General features: G+C 34.4%; 3 protein-coding genes across 7 annotated transcripts; 1 reads left to right on the forward strand and 2 right to left on the reverse strand.

Annotated features, from left to right (window-relative positions):
• The first annotated feature begins 768 nt into the window (after nucleotides 1–768).
• Nucleotides 769–4,366, forward strand: LOC145592281 (serine/threonine/tyrosine-protein kinase HT1-like). The gene is made up of 3 exons (XM_081648730.1): nucleotides 769–1,316; nucleotides 2,034–2,489; nucleotides 2,881–4,366. Exons 1-3 carry the CDS (start codon nucleotides 873–875, stop codon nucleotides 3,145–3,147), a joined length of 1,167 nt encoding a protein of 388 aa, XP_081504856.1. The 5' UTR covers nucleotides 769–872; the 3' UTR covers nucleotides 3,148–4,366.
• LOC145592264 (protein SPA1-RELATED 2-like) lies at nucleotides 2,661–13,235 on the reverse strand. Of its 4 annotated transcripts, XM_081648726.1 has the most exons (12): nucleotides 12,992–13,235; nucleotides 10,941–12,114; nucleotides 10,630–10,796; nucleotides 9,691–9,848; nucleotides 7,809–8,634; nucleotides 7,079–7,225; nucleotides 6,151–6,468; nucleotides 5,983–6,042; nucleotides 4,867–5,448; nucleotides 4,656–4,725; nucleotides 4,363–4,495; nucleotides 2,661–3,148 (listed from the first exon to the last, which is right to left on the reverse strand). In XM_081648726.1, exons 2-9 carry the CDS (start codon nucleotides 12,082–12,084, stop codon nucleotides 5,257–5,259), a joined length of 3,012 nt encoding a protein of 1,003 aa, XP_081504852.1. In that variant the 5' UTR covers nucleotides 12,085–12,114; nucleotides 12,992–13,235; the 3' UTR covers nucleotides 2,661–3,148; nucleotides 4,363–4,495; nucleotides 4,656–4,725; nucleotides 4,867–5,256. The 4 variants fall into 4 exon arrangements, with proteins under 4 accessions (XP_081504852.1, XP_081504848.1, XP_081504839.1 ...); XM_081648722.1 differs by having other exon boundaries at nucleotides 2,661–3,133; nucleotides 10,630–12,114; XM_081648713.1 differs by having other exon boundaries at nucleotides 10,630–12,114.
• A 2,648-nt stretch (nucleotides 13,236–15,883) lies between these two features.
• LOC145578811 (uncharacterized) lies at nucleotides 15,884–20,691 on the reverse strand. 2 transcript variants are annotated; one of them, XM_081636122.1, is made up of 4 exons: nucleotides 19,913–20,691; nucleotides 17,971–18,111; nucleotides 17,394–17,886; nucleotides 15,884–16,332 (listed from the first exon to the last, which is right to left on the reverse strand). In XM_081636122.1, the coding sequence occupies exons 1-4, from the start codon at nucleotides 20,595–20,597 to the stop codon at nucleotides 16,125–16,127; spliced, it is 1,527 nt and encodes a 508-aa protein (XP_081492248.1). In that variant the 5' UTR covers nucleotides 20,598–20,691; the 3' UTR covers nucleotides 15,884–16,124. The 2 variants fall into 2 exon arrangements, with proteins under 2 accessions (XP_081492248.1, XP_081492241.1); XM_081636115.1 differs by having other exon boundaries at nucleotides 19,910–20,691.
• Between the last annotated feature and the right edge of the window lie 379 nt (nucleotides 20,692–21,070).

Below are 21,070 nucleotides of genomic sequence, written 5' to 3' on the forward strand. Positions count from 1 at the left end.
TCTAATACCGACTTTGAGTTATAATAGCTGATAGATACACTAATACACAATATAATTAAGAGTAATTAGCAAAACGCTCACTTTTTGCTTCTTTGGTCACTTCACATTTAATTGGACACAAAAAGAAAAAAGACACTCACTTTTATTTTTGATCACTCTTTTCCCCATTTCATCAAACCAAGCATTCACGAGACACTTCTGAATTCCCTCCTTTGAATTCATCCTCTTTTTTTTTTTTTCTCAGTCTCTCTCCTCTAATCTACTTCACTTGGATTACAAAACCGTGAACATCTCTTACAATCCATTTTTCTTTTCTTTCTTTCTTGAATTTTCTATCGTTTTGCTCGAAAGTTCAGTTCAGTTCAATCCAGTCTATTCCAACCCGGTTCAGTTCATTTCAACTCGATATTGTATTCCATCTTTCATGACCATGAAGTTGAATAACCCACTATTGAATCAATACCTTTCTTTGTTTCTCCTTAATCTAAGCATGTTTCTATAGTACTCTTTCTAAACTTCCCCTGTTTTTTTCCTCTGTTTTTCATTTTTAGTTAGTTTAACAAAAAAAAAATGATGGTTCAATACTATGGAATAACCCATTGGGTTTTTCTGTCTCGTATAAACTTTTAACCAATTTTGATATGCAACAAATCAAAACCATAATTTCGAAAAGCCATGCATCTCAATCAGTTCATGAAGTTCTTAAAATCAATCCAAACTTACAGAAGAAAAATCCCAGTTATAATTTTTGCACCCTCTTCTAATTATTAACATAAAAAAAAAAAAAAAAAAAAAAAAAAAAAAAAAAAAAAAAAAATTCTTACAGTATTATTATATTTTTTGTCCTACAAAAAAGTTCATAAAAATCAGAGATGGAGAGCTCATCATGTTTTCCAACATCATTAAGCTGTTTAAATCTTCGTCGTCGTCGTCGGAAGTCACTAGCGATTCGCTCAATGGCGAAAGCACCAAGAAGAAACTGGGATATGGATGCAGAAAGCACAGAGAGGAAGCGATTCGATAGCTTAGAATCGTGGTCGATGATATTGGATTCAGAAAACATAGAAGCATTAGAATCAGCAAACCAAGAAGGTAAAGAAGAATGGACAGCAGATTTATCGCAGTTATTTATAGGAAATAAATTTGCATCAGGAGCTCATAGTAGGATTTATAGAGGGATTTATAAGCAGAGAGCAGTTGCTGTAAAAATGGTCAGAATTCCAACACATAAAGATGAAGCAAGAGCTAAGCTTGAACATCAGTTTACTTCTGAAGTTTCCTTGCTTTCTGGCCTTTATCACCCCAATATAGTCCAGGTAAATTTTTAGGCTTATATATCATGTTAATTACAGTATTTCTCATGTTTAAGAGAGGGTAAAAAATAATATATTACTTTGGTAATAGGAAAAGAGTGCACTCGAAATTTCGTAGGCTTAAAATATAGGTAGCACGGACACTTTTAAAAGAAGATGTATGTATGAATATGATTATTATTAGGACTCAATTTTGAACCCATATTGCTATTTGTGTGGTAGTCTTGTTATGATATTAAGTCAAAAAAGAATTTCAAACTTTGTACTTGTGAGCTAATTTTATTTGTGATTGTAGTTAACATATATCTATACTTATCTACGGGTTACTGCTTTGCTGCTTTAATTATATTCAAGACATACGAGTGGACTAACCTATCTTAATTGGTTAATGTGTTGGTGGTTATACCCAACACATGAGATTAAATCTTGTTTACATTATTTGTCCTTTATGACTCTCTCTTTACACTAAAAAAACACCAGGTTTGGATAACAATAATGTGACACTCTATTAACTAAATATTGTTGACCGTTAATTTCTTTTCGTATTTTATTAGGAAAAAAAAAAGGGCAATTGCTTTACCTTTTTTGGCAAGGTTTAGATGATTTTTAACATGCACATAAAAAGTGGTACTTGTACAAGTGTGTAACAGTATAGAACACTCCTGCCGATAATTTCTGTAATATCATTTTTAAAAAAAAAAAATTTCTGGATTATTGCAGTTTATTGCTGCATGTAAGAAACCACCAGTATACTGCATAATTACAGAATACATGTCTCAAGGGACTCTGAGGATGTACCTAAACAAGAAGGAGCCTTACTCCCTGTCAACAGAAACGATACTTCGATTAGCCCTCGACATTTCGAGAGGAATGGAGTACCTTCATTCACAAGGGGTGATCCACAGGGACCTCAAATCCAACAACCTGCTCCTCAACGACGAGATGAGGGTGAAGGTGGCAGATTTTGGTACGTCGTGTTTGGAAACGCAGTGCCAAGAAACGAAAGGGAACATGGGAACGTATCGTTGGATGGCCCCAGAGATGATCAAGGAAAAGCCTTACACAAGGAAGGTAGACGTGTATAGCTTTGGGATTGTTCTTTGGGAGCTTACTACTGCTTTGCTTCCCTTCCAGGGTATGACCCCTGTGCAAGCTGCCTTTGCTGTTGCTGAAAAGGTTAGTCCATAGTTTTTCATATCGAAATTATAGAGTATAATCGTTGCAATTTCATCTTAGATCGTAAAAGTAGAGATGAATTGATAGTAAATTACCCTTTTATCATTAGAATGTCAAAAGTACATCGCACATACTGCGTGTGTATAATACTACCTTTGTCTGAATTTAGTCTTTACACTACAAAACTAGTTTATTATCACTAGAATGTCAAAAGTGCACAGCACATTTACAATCTGCATTTAGACATTTAGTCTCTACATTACAAAACAAATTTAACACGACAGTTCAGATTGACTACGGATAGAACGTAACTTCTAACAATTCTAAGAGAATTTTAGATTAACATACAATCGGTTTGATCTGATGTTAAATTGTGTTATTGTATGGCCAGAACGCTCGGCCTCCCTTACCAGCAAGTTGTCAGCCTGCCTTAGCACATCTGATAAAGAGATGCTGGGCAGCAAACCCAAACAAAAGGCCAGATTTTAGTTACATTGTGGCGGCTCTTGAGGAATATGATGAGTGTGTGAAGGAAGGCCTCCCTCTTGTGTCACGCCGTCGATTGGTCAGACGTAATGCGAATGCAATAGCTCATCGTTTCAAAACCTGCATTACCTTGAATTCTCCCCCCTCCTCCTCTATACCTGTAAATGCATGACCTTCAAAAACAAAAAAAAATATGGGAAAAAGGGTCATTCATTCATCATTCATGATCTTGATTAATGTTCATTATTTTTTTAGTTTGAATTGCTAAAGTTTATGACCACCTGCCTAATTTAGTTGAGATTATTTACTTATGCCAATCTATTAAAGTCAATTATGTGTACATATCTATTGCGACCTTCATTTATTGCTTAGGGTATACTCCTATCTCTAAGTCTTAGTCTTACTCTTACCAAAGATGATTGTATTTGTTACTAATTTTTATATGCTTCATTTTATTATTGATCAATTATATTTTCTATCAAGATTGTCACTATTTCACCTCATTTTAAGTGAAGACTCCGTAATAATTTACAACCTGTGGAATTTACAAGTACCATCACTAATATCAGTAATATTGAATTAATTTTGCTAAAAAAGAAAATACAAAACAATTCAATTTTGACAAGTGGCATCAAAATCATTTTAGGAATTTAACTTTGGAGACTTTTTTAAGCAAATACCCCAAAAGTTCAATTGTTCTAAGTTGATCAAAAGTTGAGACCAATGAAAGAAGATTAGTCATAATTGGGACTATTGGAATTAATTTTTCGTATTAGTACAACTTCAGTAGGTGATAAAGGGGTTTAGGCCGTATGGGTAACAAAGTTACAAACTACCAATGGTAGTTTGACATCACAATATACACAATATCTCCTATAAAATTAGTGAAATATGGATTTCTATTTTAAAGTCATGCTATGTATATCTTGAACATGAATAGAGGAGTTGCTACACATCAAATATCGTAGTATTAACATGTCTGCTGATCACTAGAATGCATGGGGAACCCTGAACAGACAATCCCTTCAGTAGTTCTGAACAGACAACCGGTTCAAGTGATCCTCTCAGCGGGAAATTTGGATCGATTACGGCTAGACCTATAGTTGGTGATGTATGAGTATGAAGCAAATTCATGGCTGCTGTACATTCTACATCCCATCAATACATGTATTAAGCCAATTTTACTTTTGAGCCAAGTGTCCATAAATGAGACCATGACTACTACCAAGACAAACAAATTCACATTTACAAATTAAGAAAACAATTCAATACAGAAAGCTACAAGGTAAAGCATTCATATTTCAAATACTTCAGGTTTGAACAGAAATTCAAAATTGAGGAAATCAGATTTCCATGTTTCTAGGAGATAAATCATACTAAAAGTTACCTCTGGTCAAGCCTTCTAAATCCTCCAAAATTCAGCCACTGTTAAGATCGAAGGTCTGCGCTCTTTAAACGTTCACGAGATTTAATTAAGTCCCTGATTCACATTTGATGAACCCTGACCGGTAATGTACTATCTGAAAAGCACAACAATTTTTTTTTCTAAGCATTGTTTCCATTAAAAAGAACATTTGTTTTCTTGATATGAAAACACATCACATGGGATAACTTGCAAAGCTTCTCAAAAGAAGAAAATACTAGTATATATAGATTCAAACATAACGGTTAGTCGTTTACCCATCAGGAATAAGCAGTCTCGAGTCAAAATCAAATGTACTCCTGAGCAATTGGGACCATGATCAACGAACTGCCAAAAAAAAATGAAAGGTTATTGCACTGATTCATACTACAGACAACTGAATCTAAGCTGCAGCAATGAAGACTTGTTCCATTCCAGGAAAGTCTGCATCATTCTGAAAAAATTGTTACTCATATAACAAAGCCATACCATGAACTCAAACTCAAGCATATAGTCTCTTCCATCTCTCTTCAACCCATGCGTTTTATGAGAATACTTGATTTCTTTAACTGAAAAACCCTTCAGCCCATAATCTTTTGCTACCGGCCGGTCCAGCCCCACCGATTGAGAAAGAATGTGATTTGGCTAGAGAATTACCAAGAACCACAGCATTAGTTCGACAACAATCCATCCTCACATCTGCAGTACCATGTCATTTGGGAGAAATGCAACATTATCAAAGGCACACTCTTCATGAAAAAAGAGTGCATGATCATATCAAGTCGCCTTCACAGAACAGTCGCCAGAGGAATCCAATACAGAATAAGATGGAGTGTGGAGACATACTAAATTCTCAATTGGTTTTGTAAATATGAATCCTTAAACCATCTCTAACACTTTTATACATCCACTGGAGTTGGCAGCAACAAGCACATTAGATTTTCCTTTCCAACATACACTGGAAACAAACTGCCCATTGCCATCATCAGTCTCTTTTCCAGATATTGGATCAACTGAGCCAAACTTGTGTGAGGTAATTGGCATAGGAAGAGATTTATAATAAGTATAAACCTAAACAAGAGGAAAAGAGATGTCAGACAAGTACCAAAAGGTATGACATTTACAAAACACTAGTCAGAAAATTTTGAGGTTTCCTTGCAATTAAGTGCACAAGCTAAGAAACATGTACGTGCAATATAAGAAACCTATAAAACTCTATTCTCCTCTTTATTCTAATATTTAAAGAAACAATAAATATCAGTGACCTAGTGGGTGCAAATCTAAAAATTGGTAATAAAAATAATAAATATTAGTATATTTAAAAAAAAAAAATAATAAAAAAATAAAAAAAAAAAAAAAAAAACAGTTGATGAGGTAGTTGTTTTTTGTTTGGGATGATAGTTTTTTTTTTTTTTTTTTTTCCTTAAAAAAAAGTTGAGGGGTAATTTGGGAAAGTGAACTTAATCACCCAGGTTTCTCTTCACTTTGTATATTAGATAAGTGTTGGAAAATTTCACTCAGGTTTCTTTTAGTTTTAATCAGCGCCCCTATATGGAGGATTAGAGTTATAAATAAATAAATAATTAATTAATTAAAAAAAAACACCTCATTTGTTTCTGAACCACAAGCTATGTACCCTTCACCGACAGATAAGCCCACAAAATTCTGCAAAATTCAGAGGTGGGACAGTAGTCAGAATTATCAGCTGAACCATATAAATGACTCAAGTTCATATGATCAAGCAACATATCAATTGAAATATAGGTTACCAACCTTCTCATTCTTATGCCCACCAAGGGTTAAGCTGCAAGCATTGTTGGACAAGCCAGCAGCATTAGATTTGCTAAGATCCCAAAGCTTCAATGTGTTATCCGTTGATGCAGAAACAAGGGTTGCAGAGTCAACAAACTTCACATAACTAACAGCTTTCTCATGACCAGCCAACACACACCATGGAGCATTAGCATTACGGAGATCATAGCAATATATCTTGTAATCAGCAGACCCAAAGGCCAGCAGATGGGATGAGTGAGCAGAAAACTGAACACAGCACACGTTTGCAATGTTCCGAATTGTATGCAAAGAATTTTTCTGCCCAAATTTAAGAAATGATGAGATATTGTGCATTTTTCCCATTACAAGGGCAATGATATATCACTTAACTACAATTCCCTCTGCTAAATTAAAGTCCCATTTAACACACATGTTTAGAAAGTGAATAAAAAATAAGATATTGAGGTTTGGACATTTGTCTAATTAAAGGTGAATACAAACAACAATAGTTGGGTTTGGTTGACAAAAGGCGAGTAAAAAAAAAATAGATAGTGGGGTTTGTTAACTAAAAATGAAAAGAAACAGATAAATATGAAATGAAACTATTATTTAATTTTGTCTGAATTTATCTGACTAATTATTATTATTATTATTATTATTATTATTATTATTATTATTTTTATCTAGTCTCAATTTATTTTTAAACTTATTTTATCTTAAATTATTTTGTTCTGAAATAAAATAAATTAAGCTAAATAAGATGAAGCAAACAGACTATTAATAAGGTACAAGGTTTTTCGGTAAAATGAGACTTTGATTTGGGAACAAGGAGAGTAAGGATTAATTACTGAGCAGTGGATTATGGCCAGATATTTTATCAAGTAGATAAACATGTAGCAAACAATTGTATGACTAATTTGTAAATTACCTCATTGATGCTCCATAATTTTACAGAGCAATCATCACTTCCAGTAGCCAACTTCATGGGATCCAACATAGAAAAATCAACGGACCATGCCCTTTTCTCATGTTCGGTATACTGAGAAAACTCTTGACCAGTGCTGGCATCCCACAACTGGTTTTCATGTTATAATAAGCAATAATAGGTCAACATCAATAGTTGAAATTGAAAACACACATAGCAAAAGGATGAGAGATATTTGCAGGTCAGCAATAATAAAAGAGAAGACATATGACCCAAGAAATATTAGTATCTTCCCATATTGTAATCAAAATTGCTCTGCCCATTACGGTATGAGCACATGACAAATTGTTCACAATTTCTACCCCAATGAAACAACAGTAAAATACGTACTTCGAAAAAAAAAATCCCCGGAAAGTTTGTATAAACTATTAAGCAACGACCATTTCCAGTATAATTCCTGCTTTTAACAGGTCAAATAAGATCAAACGTACAAAACCTCATCTCTAATATTGACTAGTATTGAATATAATGATGACCGACTTTAGTGGCAAATTAAGAAACATGGACTCACAATAAATCCTGATTCCAACTAATAAAGGAATAGGCTTAAAAAATTTTGAACAAACAGAAACATATAACTTATCAAAATTAATTGACATGACAGAAATGTGGGAAAAAAAATATATCCAATCAAGAACAAAAACCTTTAAAAAAAAATGTAAGATGTACAAACCTTGACAATACCGTCGTAATCTGTTGAAGCCAAATAATTTTTGATATAATTGTTCCAGCAGACACAACTGAGCTTTGATTTGTTTGACATCTCAATAACAGGATAATGAATGTCAACAGAATTGTCATAAACTGCCTGATAATCAAAAATCTTTATTTTCTTGGATACTCCAGCTGCGGCAAAGTAGTCCTCATCTCGGTCAAAACTCAGAGAGCAGACAACATTAGTAGAGTTCGTAATTATATCCCTATTTCTTAAAGTCCCACAAAGTTTGAGCTTGCTGTAGCGAGCATACTTGCATAGGCCATCAAAGAAAGCTCCTTGGTCATCCAAAGGTTCCTGTATTTCTTCATCATGTTGATCTGAATACCATTTCTCTCTACTTTTGAGAATTTCCCTGTCTGCACGAACCACAGTATCATTCACAGATTCATGGATTTGGGATCGTGCAGAAAAGTAAGCACTTTCCAGCTGAGAAACATTCTTCATGAACCTTGAGTCTCCTCCATCAAAGACAGGGGTAGGATGCCTGTCTCCGTGGTAAAGGAAACCTCTTTCTCTTGCATAGAGTAATCCCTCTTCTCCTGAGCAAGTTGCAGTCATGGACTTCTTCAACAGGTGCCTCTTCTCTAGTTCTTTGATATCTGAATCTATGCACCCTAGATCTTCAACCAATTTTGAGGCATGTTTTTGCTTCTGATCTTTCACAGACAAAAGAAAGTGCAATAACAGCTCAGATTCACCTTCATCTTGCTGAATAGATGACAATTTCTCATCCCCACACAATGCTTGTACTTCACTCACGATTTCTGATTGTAAAACATCTCTATTCAACCACAGTGATACCGAATTAGCATACCAAGATAGAGAAATATCTAATAGCTCAAATGCTATCAAATTCAATAAAAGAATCACACATATATCCATCTGATTTGCATACAGTATGTGTCACATGTCAATATGAATACTACAGATTAAGAATACTGCTATCAAGCTGTCTTGTGAGCTGCACCAGTTTGGCTAGAATGGGCTTGCTATATAATTGTATTTTTCATAAAAATTAAAAAAACTATGAAATTAGCCAAATTCATGGATCATGACCAAATAATAACTATGTATCCTAAATTTCTCTTAATTTTTTTGACTTTAGATACCATATTCGAAAAGGTCAATGTAATTAAGATGTAAAACACAAAATAATCTTGAGTCAAGTGTGCAGAAGCCCTTTTTAAGAGCTTTTAAGAGCTTGAGCCAAGCTTGAAATTTTGAGCTCGACAAGCTTAGATAAGGGTATGTTCAAGGAACTACCATGTGGCAAACATCCCCTTAGTGCCCTTACCTTGGCCCTCTTCAGATTTCCCTTACCAACAAAGAAAATCAATTTTGATCATTGGTGGTTCCAATGAAACTGGCACTCAACTAATCTCTATCTACATATTGTAGACTCTTGATGGCCCACTGCCTACTCTCTCTACACTCCCCCCCCCCCCCCCCCTCTCTCACCCGTCTTCTCCACCTCTCCATTTGGATATCAATCTCTTAAATTCAAGAGGCATTATCATTTTCGAGGCCGGCACTTGATAAAAAATAAAAAAAATAAATAAAAAAAAAAACCTATTTTTTCTGATTGACTAGTGATATTTTCAAATACATTGTAATGTCATATACCGATCAAAACTAATTTTTACTAATGACAACTAATGTTAACTGCTTAAAACTTGCTTATACAGATTAGAACTGATATTGACTGAAAAGTAGAGTAATTTTTCTACAAGCTGAAGTGAACAGGGCCTTAAAGAATAGCAAAGATCCCAATAAAAATTATATATATAAATATAAAAAAAAAATAAAAAATCCTAGCGTTGGATGGAATATACAGTACCTGGCCGTTGGCCGAAGTGAAGGTTCAGGATGAAGAAGCCACAAACAAAACCCAGCTTCCTTTGGGTTTGCCGATAAAAAGTTGGGAGGAAGAATTCTATGACGCAGATCAGACATCGCTGTAGCTTGCACTTTCCCAGAGTCAAAACTGCTAAGTAACTGGAACAAGAAGTCAGAAACCAATCTCATTAGCCTATGTGCTTAATCCTGTTAAGATTTAACACAGCAAAACCATTAAAGAAGAATGTAGACAACTTAGAAACAAAAAGTTGTTATGAGCCAAAAATACTGCTGATTATGAAGTATAGGAGGAATACATGGCCTGGCAAGGTAGCCATATACACGCCAATTCAAAACCTACATAACTGCAGCACAAAACAGAGAATTTTGAGTGCAATCATGACAATCTGATATTTTAAAAGCCTTGTCATACACCGACAAGAGAGATACAAAAGGAAACAGAGGCACATCAACTTCCATTATATGCAATGTGAAACGCCAAATTATCTACACAATTTGTTGTCTAAGTAAGGCATGAAGTGGATTATTGTATTCTAAAAAGGTAAAAGCTTAATTTGACTAGTTGAGTGAGCAAGTCCAAGAGAATGCACCCCTGACACAGTTTAATTAGCATATAGACCTGAAGTAAAATGTTGCAAGGTTGCGCTTTGTTGGAAAACAACTTGCGATGCGAAGTTCGATAGTCCATAAAAAGTTATACAAATTTTTAAATAAGACCAATTAACCATCACATAAGACCACCTTGCAGGTGGGTATGTCCAAAAGGAGAGAGAAACACAAATAGGGTCACATGCTTGTAGTGACTCACAAAAGTGGTCTTATACAAACGTTTCTCAAGATGAACGATGATAAGACAGTCATATACAAAAGCTTCTCAAGACGAAAGATGCCATAAGATAATAGAAACTAGTTTACAAACCTCAAATAAGAAGACCCCAAGATTGTAGATATTTGATGAGGTTGTGCAACCCCTGCCACAGAGCTCCTCAGGACTTCTATACCAAATCTCTTCTTGTTGTTCATTTACAGAAAGTGCCGGCTGTGCTGAAGGTAGCAAATGTAGCCTGCTTGAGGTCTTAGATACTCCTGGACCAGCAAGATTGGCATCAATTTTATTTGTTATTGGTTTAGGGCCACATCCTAATTGAAACTGTGACTTCATCTTGAAAAAGTTTGCATTATCAATAGATTTCTGGAGCTTCACACCCGAGTAAGATTGGGCTGACATACCCAGCTCTAATGGTCTTTTTAGGGTCTGTGACTTCAGAATATCCTTACCAATTATACTCCCCTGCATTTCCTTCTGTGCACATATGCACCCAAAATACTCGATCTTTCTGGACGGCAACAGCCTGAAAGAAGATGGACGCAAATCTGCCAAGACCTTGCCATCCGAATGAAGACAATACACCAGCTCTAAAATCTGCTTAAAAGCATATAAACTATCAACTTTATGCGGTTTGTTTTGCCTTGATCTCATCCACTCCCTTAAATTCATGCCATCATTCACAGATTCACAACCAGCAGAAGTAGTGACTCCGCAATTAGATGAAAAAGGAGATTTTGGTCCCACATTTACCGGTGGATTGGAAGTTAGTCCCACATTTACTGGCAGATTGGAGGCTGCTATGGGTGCAGCAGCAGCCGCCTTTGCAATTTTTTGGCCCCTCAGTTCTACAGCAGCAGAAATTGGTCCTCTACATACGACCCCTTTACCCTTTAGTGTATTCCTAACAAAATATTCTGGACATTCAGAAGATCTGGATAGAATCTTCATTCTCATAGCCCCAGATGAAAAAGCATGCTGCAAAACTGCATCACTTTCATTTTGAGTTGTCTCATCAGGGCTTACATTGGCATTATGATTAATTTCTTGCCCAGCCAACACATTGGCAGGTCTTGAGTCTTTCCAAGCACCTGATGTTGAGAGGGATTTCTCCTTGTGGAGTAAGTGTTCATGTGGAGTTTCAGCTTCTGATCTGATCCCCGGCTGATATCCATGCTGCCACTCATTTAGAATTGTATCCATCATCTCACCCTCATTCATTGTACCAAAGCCAGAGCTGTGATCTCCCAAGAATAGCTCCTGAACTCTGACCTCCCCACTTTCATGGTAGCTTGTACATGGATCTCGAGGAATTTCCACTACATTTACATCACTATTGCCATCGTTTCCACCTAACATATCCACAAATTGCTGGACTGAGCTCCTTCGGATATCCCCTTCCCTAAAAGTAACCCTCCCCCGTGGTTCCAACACATTGCAGCTCTCCACCAAATTTTCACTTTCTTTACCTTGGGCTCGAATATCCTCCGCTCGACTCACAGGAGCCACATCCTCGGTATCCCCTTCATCCATAGTGGCTGAATACATGCTACTCAATCCTCAATGCACCAAAAGCATCTACGAATTAAAAATAATAACAATAATGAGAGCATTAAGTTTTGAAACGACCACCATATTTACACAAAGTTGAAACCTTGTAGCAAACCAAATTCAATCAATAAAAACTAAGACTTCCTTCAAAAACCCATTTAAACATATGCATCAGATCAAGACAAACATTATAAATGCTAAAACTAAGAATTCGAGCCACCATAACAACCATAATCACGAATTTGCCGAAAATATCCATCAACAAGTATAGTTAAACATAACATAACTAATTTAGCTGCATTCGAGCCACCATAACAACCATAATCACGAATTTGCCGAATATATCCATCAACAAGTATAGTTAAACATAACATAACTAATTTAGCTGCATTCCTGCTCATTATCTACATTCTTGAATCAATTTCAAGACACAAAACACATAATATCCATTATCCACCGACAATCAATTCATAAAAATCAAACTCAATCTATTTGAACAACTGGGTAATGAGCAAAACTAAGTGCATGCACTAATTATACACCCAGAAACAAAATAAACCATTAATTCGAAAAAGAAGGAAAAAAAAAAAAGTTAAATTGAACAAAATTAGATAAAATCAAGAGACACCCAGAATTCAAAATCAACATTAAAGACTCACCAGAATCAGGAATTAACACCAGAAACGAATTCTGTGAAATGGGAATTACGATTTAAGATGAAAAAAAACCCTAAAAATTAATTAATGAGAATTTTCTCCACACATTAATCTTTCCTAATATGGAAACCTACAGATATACCTTGCGTTCAAATTTTCGCCCAGAAAACAAAGGCAATTTGCAGTACAATAATAAATAATAAATAATTTCAAAAAAAAAAAAAAAAAAAAAAGAAATATGTGGTTACCTCAAGTTCTGAAATTTCTGGGTCCTAACAAAATCATCATCATAATAATAAATAATTTATAAGAATTAATTTTTCAGGTATGGGTAGGAAGAAAGAGATTTGTGGCTGTAAAACATGCCAGAAATAGAATAATGAAGAAATGTTTTAGTTTGAGTGATCTTCGATTCCTCAACTCCTTTCTTTCTACACAACGTGGAATTGTGGATGTTGATTATTATGAGATCTTTAATTATATGCTCTTTCCCTCACTTTTATTATGCCTTTCTTTTCTTAATTTGTTTATGGGTATGCCACGTGTTTGACACGTGAACATGGATAAGAAAAATGATTTTTTTTTTATCGCAAATTGGTAAATTATTAACTAATTTGCAATAGTAGATAATATGAATATTAATTATGTAAGGATCTTAATATTACGGGTCTGTTCTGATTTACTGAATTGAAATGAGCTTAACTAAATCGTTTATGAAAGAAGGAAATTAGAAACGAACTGAGTTGAAGATAACAGGTCATAAGGGTCTCCAGATATATTCTATTCAAGCACATGAGATATAGATTGTTTACGTGAATATGTAATGGAATTTTGGTAATTTTAATTACGAATTTTCCTATAAAGGCAAGATGTTGAACATTTAAGAATTAAGATCTTAAGATTCATAAGTAGTATTTTTGAAACTAAATGTCATACTAAATAAAAAGTCAAAAAGGAGTAAAAATAAAACTATATGTAATTATTTATACGTTTGTCATAGATATAAACAATTATGTACTAGTATCAATTAAACTTTTGAATCTGTTTCAATACATTTGCATGTGTATTTCTAAAATATCAATTTCCAAGGACAATGATTATGAAAAGTCAAATAAAACAATCTTAAAGCATGAATAGAGTAAAAAAATATATGAAGACTCAATTGTGAAGGATATAATAAAAAAAATATGAAGACTCAATTGTGAAGGATATAATATGACTGATATCGGTGTTGAAATTTCATACATCTTAAATATTATGAAAAATCTTCCTAAAAGATAGGTATGAAGAAGGGAAAAAAAAAATTATACTTATTCATGTGGTGTTTTTGATGCTCATAATTTAATTCCGACATCAACAAACATAATTTTGGGATTCTAATGAGGAGCATCTTAAGGAAACGTACTCAAGTTAAAGTACTTTTAGTAAGGAAGTGGTGCAATTATTGTGATACTCTCATTTTAGATAGATAGCTGACACAAGATAAATTTGAATAAAACATAACAACAATTCTTGTACGGAGTATAAGATGAACTTTCGTTAAATTTACTGAAAATCAGTTCATTTTCTTTAACAATTTTTATACTCCGTAGTAACTTTAACCCATATAAGTGGGAATCATTTAAATTGTAATGAATGTGGTTGTATTTTATTGTGTAATTACAATTGGATACATGTTAATAAAGACTATTATGATTATTCTAACACATTATAAGTAATTTTAAGGGTAAAACTGAGGTAAAAAATGGTAACCTTTATAATATACTGGTATAAAGATAATTTTGATGACAAGGAATATTTATATGCTTAAATAATAAAATCTTCATTATTTCATTTAATATTCTCCCTACCCACTAACCCACATCCACAAATTTGAAACTAAAATAGTACATCACCATCAGAAACTTTTTTTAATTAACCTAAGCAAGTGAAAATGACACAAGTACATAATTATTTATTAAATTAAAGGACAAATTAAAGATGAAAAAAAGGAACCAATAAATTAAATAAACAAATAAAAGATGAGAAATGAGAGATAGCAATTGCATGAGAAGTGTTCGTGGCAAATAAGAACATAAATAGCGTATACAATGATCCCACCAACTCTTGTTGGCCTTGGCTCTGCTTCGGCTCAAGGGTTTACTTGGTTGGTTGGTTTAGAGATATAAATAAGTCTAAAGTACATGGTCATCTACGGTCCACGTCAGAGGTTATCAAACAAATATTTGCGCACGTGATCATCACGTGGCCATGCATGGCTTCCCTCTTAAATTTTTTGCTCATCACATTTTTTTTACAGGAATTGATCATCACCAATCACAAATCCTATATGAGGACGTTGTTAGATTGAGGGTTTGTTCTCTTTAAGCTTATTTTCAGTTCAATTTCAAATTTTTTCTCTTATAAAATATTTAGTTCAGTTCAATAAATAAGAACAGACCCCAAGTGATAGTTTTAATTATTTCTCATGTAATCATATTAAGCAAGCGGGTAATATAGTTGCTCATATATGGCTAGATCCTAGATGGGATACTAATATGTATGAAGAACGAATTTGTATGAATTACTCTCCAAATTTTGGCGGATCTTGATTTAATATAAGTTTGACCGCTCGCTTTCCTTACAAAAACAGTCTTTTGGTCAACAACTCCATGTAATTAAAAGATTGTCCTATTGCATTTTTATGTTGATTTTGTTGAATTTACTTTGAGATATATGGTTTAATTCAATTTTTATGAAAGTTTGTACTCTGTAATTTCTAAATATGAAACTTAAAATGCTTAACGTTAAAGATGCGTTTTGAAAAAGTCACATTGATCAATCTGTAAGGAATAAAGCAATTTGAATCGGTTCTAAGGGGTCTTCAATTATGCAAATACTGTCTCTCTTACTGTTTTGGAAAAATCATTCGTCTCTATGTTCTCGGTTGCGCTATCAAAGGGAGACTATAATATCTTGAAGAGCACTATTCATTTTCAATTACACCATAGTCGGGCCATAATTTGCTTCTAATGTAGTGTTTCTAATACGGAGTTGATCACAACAATCATAAACACCAACCTAAGTAATCTGACTTTCACTTTTCCTAGAATTTATAAGCAAATATGTATCTGTTAATCCTGTTATTGTGTAGTCGAAAATAAACAAGGAGTTCACGCCCACAATATAAGCTGCTCTAGCAAATGACATTCAACTGGAACTATGTCATAGGGTTGATGATTAGTTAATTACAATATACACCTGAACGGTTTCCTGATTCCTACAGAATAACTAACAATCACTTCGCTACACACAAGTCAGAAGTACACCTAACAATCAGCTCGTTACACTCAATTACATAATCGACTAGTTGAGCACTCCAGGAACGCCTCAGAAGAGTACTTACACAATTTTCTTCTGGCTGGAGATAATGGCAGGTGCAAAGCAAGGGTCTTTGCTATTCTTGTATATATCAAACAGCTGTTTGGAGTGAGCCAATGCTATTTTTTTGCAATCATCTGCTCCTTTCGGATCAAACTTCTCCAGATCAGCATGTGTTTTTATCAACCCACCTTGTGCATCAGTAAGAAACCTGGCCAAAACGATTGCCCTAGGCAAATAATTGCAAAAATGTTAATATTTTCCTCATTTTACAATATTTGCAAAACAAAGAATTTACTGTAAATACAAAGGCAACAGAAAGCAGTTGACATTGATAGGAATGTAATAGCATAAATAATTTGGCAACCCAATTATCGAAAAACAAAGGCATTTTACTTGCCAATAAAAAGAAAAAGGTATTGTCAAAAAAAAAAGGTTTGCTAGTGTCAAAAAAAAGAAAGGTAACTAATGAATTCAAGGCAGCTAATATATGCATTTTCTCCGACTGAAAAGCAGAAAGCAAAACCGTCCAATGTAGTATGATAAGGGATGATATTGTATAACTCAAGTTCTGTGACTCCTAGACAGTATATTCTCCTCTTGTAAATTCAGATATATTCCATACCAAGAATTTGTCAGAAAGACCATTAACTCATGCAAGGATAAGTCATTAGGATTACAGTGTGCAATTCATAAAAGAAGAAAAGCATGGTAAACACCCCATGACAAACACCAGCTTGAAATCAATTGTTGCACCTAAAGAATGGGGGTAACTCTATTAATTAAAAGAATTGCAGTCAATCATAATTCATAATTCATAAATCATAACAGCAACAGTTCTCACCAGAGATCTAAATTTTGATTTCCTGTAACATACAATGATAATAACGAAACTAGCGTGTTTTATAATATTACATCTACCTTTATTTTTATTACTAGTATTTTTTTTAAAAAAATCAAAAAACAAAGGCAGGGCTTCTTCTGTGTGATGCTGACAAAAATTTGAGTGCTTGATTCCTGTTTCTTCACTAATGGCTTTTGCTAGTGTAGTGTTTATATAGAAGAACAGAGGTAGCTAGTGTTAGGTGTGGGTTATAAGTCTTCTAACTTCTCTTTCACACTTTAACCCACTCATATTTGCTATAAAGTCAGTATCATATTATTTCTACTCTTATCATAGATTCATAGACACACAAAGGTAAAGGTTATCTGGATATGTAACGATGTCTTCATTAAAAACCATTTCCTAAAGCTAAAATCTAAAGAGCCACAGAGCAGCATGAAATATACCTGAGAGCATAAAGTTTTAGCATTTTCTGTCTGTATAAAGCACAAAGTCCCTCCATGCAAAGTACAGTATTCTTCTGCAGATCATCAAGTAAATCTGCTTCATAATCCCAATTTTTATTTGAACTTCCGGATTCACCATGCACATCAGTTACCAAACTCTGGTACTTTTCACCTATTGACACCCCAACCTGCTGCTCACACGGTTTCAGGGCTGCCATGGTTTTCTTTGAAGGACTAATTGACTCCATATGAGTGCTAATGCCTAAGGGAGCTTCAGATGTTGAGAGCTTCCTTTTAAGTCCCTTTGGTGAAGGTAGTTCACCATCATCATCAGAACTACATAAATCAACAACATGCGTAGATGCACATGGCGTAGAAGAAGCCGATTTCTCATCAGAAACTGACCAGATTCCTATAGGTCTTTCAGGATTTGTGTTAGATTCAAAACTATTAGGCTGTCCCTGGACACGAGTTGCACTGATTTCTTTAGGGCCTAAAACAAAGGGAAGACATCATTTAAATGCCAGAAAATAAACATAAATAAAAAGACAGAAGAAAATTTGAAAATTGGGAGTACTTGGCTTAGATGAGGCAGTCTTCTCTTCAATGGGTGTTGTTTCATGACTAGATAGCGCTCCAACGAACCCTTCACATTTTGCTTCAAGACCGAAACTCTCCTGCTCTTGCACAACTTCAGTTCTGTCAACCAGTTGTGAACCTTTAAAAAATAAATGAGAAAAATAAAAATCAAAGAAAGAAAGAATCTTCTCAATGAAATTAAAAAGGACAAGCAAACTTGATAGGTGCACAAAAATCACTTCATTGCTAGCTGGTTAGGCACTAGACAAGCTTGCATAATATTTATTAATAGCTACGAGGTCATATTTTTGTGCTTAAAATTCTATGAAAGAAAGAAATATACTCACTCTAGAATATACAAAAAAGACATGCCAAAAGTTTAAATACTACAAGGAATCGGAATTAAGTGGTAAGCCATATTAAACAGTGGTCCTCAACTCAATTCTATCCAACAGAGCATGCACCATCAAGCAGAGAATAGAAGCTCATGTAACAGAAAATTGTAGTTATGCAGACTTTGACATGTCAGCATGTAGTTAGGTCGTAATAATTGTTTGGTAAGACAACTCATTCTTGTATTGTTATTGAATAAGAGAGCTATAGTACTATAAATAGCTCGTCTCAGCTTCTTATTTCATTCATTCAGACAATTGTTGTAAGATTCTTTTTCATCATTAATTAATGCTTTAGTGTATAGGCACTTGAGTTGACAAGGTTCAACAATGAAGAAAAAGTTCATATTGTGTTTCTGATTTAATAAATCTGCAGTAAATCAGTAATTGTAAGTTGTAACATAGAATGAGGAGATTGAGAGACCACAAAACAGGTTGTAGTCACAGTAAATAGAACCCACAGGGCAACAAGCACACCACACAAATACTTCCAGCTCCAACATAACCGACAATGTTTTGTTAACCGACATTGTTTTGTTAATTATCATTGCTTATATACATTCCAATAACCTTTTTAAGACCAAAAGTTCACAAGATAGTTACACTCCATCTATAAACATTTGCATGAAGAGTGTTGATACAAAATCTTAACATCCCCAATACTAGTTATAAAAGGTGCTGACTTAAAAAGTAGTCATCCTAATGAGGAAACACTATGCTATATGAAATAACAAAACCAATTATTATACAAAGAGAATAGAGATCAACCCTTAATTTATAGCTAACTAAAACAAGAACACACAAAACAACAACCCTTAAATTAATTATTACGTACGATTTGAACATTTTTCAATGACGTTAGCCACAACATGAACTAGATGTACTATAGATTAATAGGTGTTCCTAAACAAGTAAAGACATGAATCATACATGACTTGAAGTCTTGAACCCACAACTAAAAATTTATTTGCTAAAATCTATACCACTAAACAATGTCATATTGTCATATAATACATTACCCTTTTGAAATACAATATAAATAAATTAAATTAAATTAAATACAAGTAAAATGAAACAAAACACACATTTGATCATGACATTTATGCATAGATCTTATTCACGCAATAATTTGAGGCATTGCACGGGCCCAAAATCTATTGATATCACAACTTTCAATTTAATGACCGTGAAACCCTATCTACCAAAATACTTAACACAATTTAAAAAGTAATACCACATTCTTCAAATGAGCAACTCAGGTAATCTTACTACATGGAATAACCAAAGGCCTTTTGATTAAGCACGCGAGGAAACTACATGTCCCAATCCACCCCCCCCCCCCCCCCCCCCCTCTCTTTTTGTGAGTCTTTTCCCCATAATCGTTATCCTTTGTACCAAACGCCCGAAATATAACCCAACATCAATAGTATACTCCATACTTTAAAATATTAAATACGAGTATAACACCACATAATTATAACAAGAAAACATATAAACATAACATCAAATCAAATAGTACATTTAAATCAACTGATAATCTCATACTACCTGAACCTGAATCTGAACAAGAACCAGCGTCGTTCAACATGACAACAGCTCGCTCCAAATCCGACACCCGCTTCTCGAATGCTCGAAAACGCTCAGTTGCAGCCGCCATTACACTCCCCAAATCTCTCTCCAACTTAGTGTTCTTCAAAGAAAGCTTCAACTTTTCTTCTCTCTCTTTCTCAGCTTCTTTTACCTTCTTCTCCATTCCCTCCTCCAAAAACCTGATTCTCCCCTTCAAACCCTCACTTTCCAACCTACAAACCCTAAATTCCTTTTCAATTTTCGTCTTCCTCTCCTCTAAACCCCCATTTTCATCACTCAATTCCTTGTTCTGCTTCTTCAACATCTTCACCTCGCTCGACAACTCACTGATCTTCCCAACATCCTGTTCAGCCGAATCGAGTTTTACTCTGAGTCGAGCACACTCAGTGAGTGACTCACTGAGTTGGTGTTGCGACTCGCTGTTTGCGAGCAGCAACTCGCCATGATCCTTCTTGTAGTGCTCCAATTGCTTCGTTAGTATGTTGTTTTCCATCAACACCTTCTTGAATTTCTGCGTAAGTTCGTTTTTCTCACTATTCAACCTCGATTCTACGTAGCTCAAAGCTTGTTTTGTTCTTTCATAATCGTATGGTGAGAGAGGTAATCTTAGCGTAGAAATTGCCTCGAAAATTGGGGGATCCATGGAAGTTTAGCTAGGGATTTGAGTAAACCCTAGGAGAGAGAAAATGGAGGAAGAATTGGGGGAATTGCAAGAGTAATTACGATGAAATTGCAGTGTGAGAGAATATTGTACGTCTGTACTGTAATAATATGACTATATGAGGGAGAAGAAGAGGAAAAGGCACGAAATGCATGAGTGTACGAAACGCAGGTGTATGCTCATGAAACGCAGATCACGCTTTTCCATATTCCCTGTGATAAGTAATTGACGATTTTACCCATTTTAATTTCCTTCAATATTTTTTTTTTTTTTGACAGCAATATTTGATCCTTAAAGATCATAATTAATTAATGGAAAATGTTATACATAGCCCTTAGGGCTACATATAAGCATTAAATTTACACTTGAAAATCGTAAAAAGTTAAAAAATCATCAAAATATAAACACTAATAACACTGATTTACGCGTGTTTTTGTCATGAATTCCTAATTTTA

The sequence above is a fragment of the Chenopodium album genome, chromosome 2 (assembly GCF_948465745.1).
Source record: "Chenopodium album chromosome 2, dcCheAlbu1.1, whole genome shotgun sequence".
NCBI lineage: Eukaryota > Viridiplantae > Streptophyta > Magnoliopsida > Caryophyllales > Amaranthaceae > Chenopodium > Chenopodium album.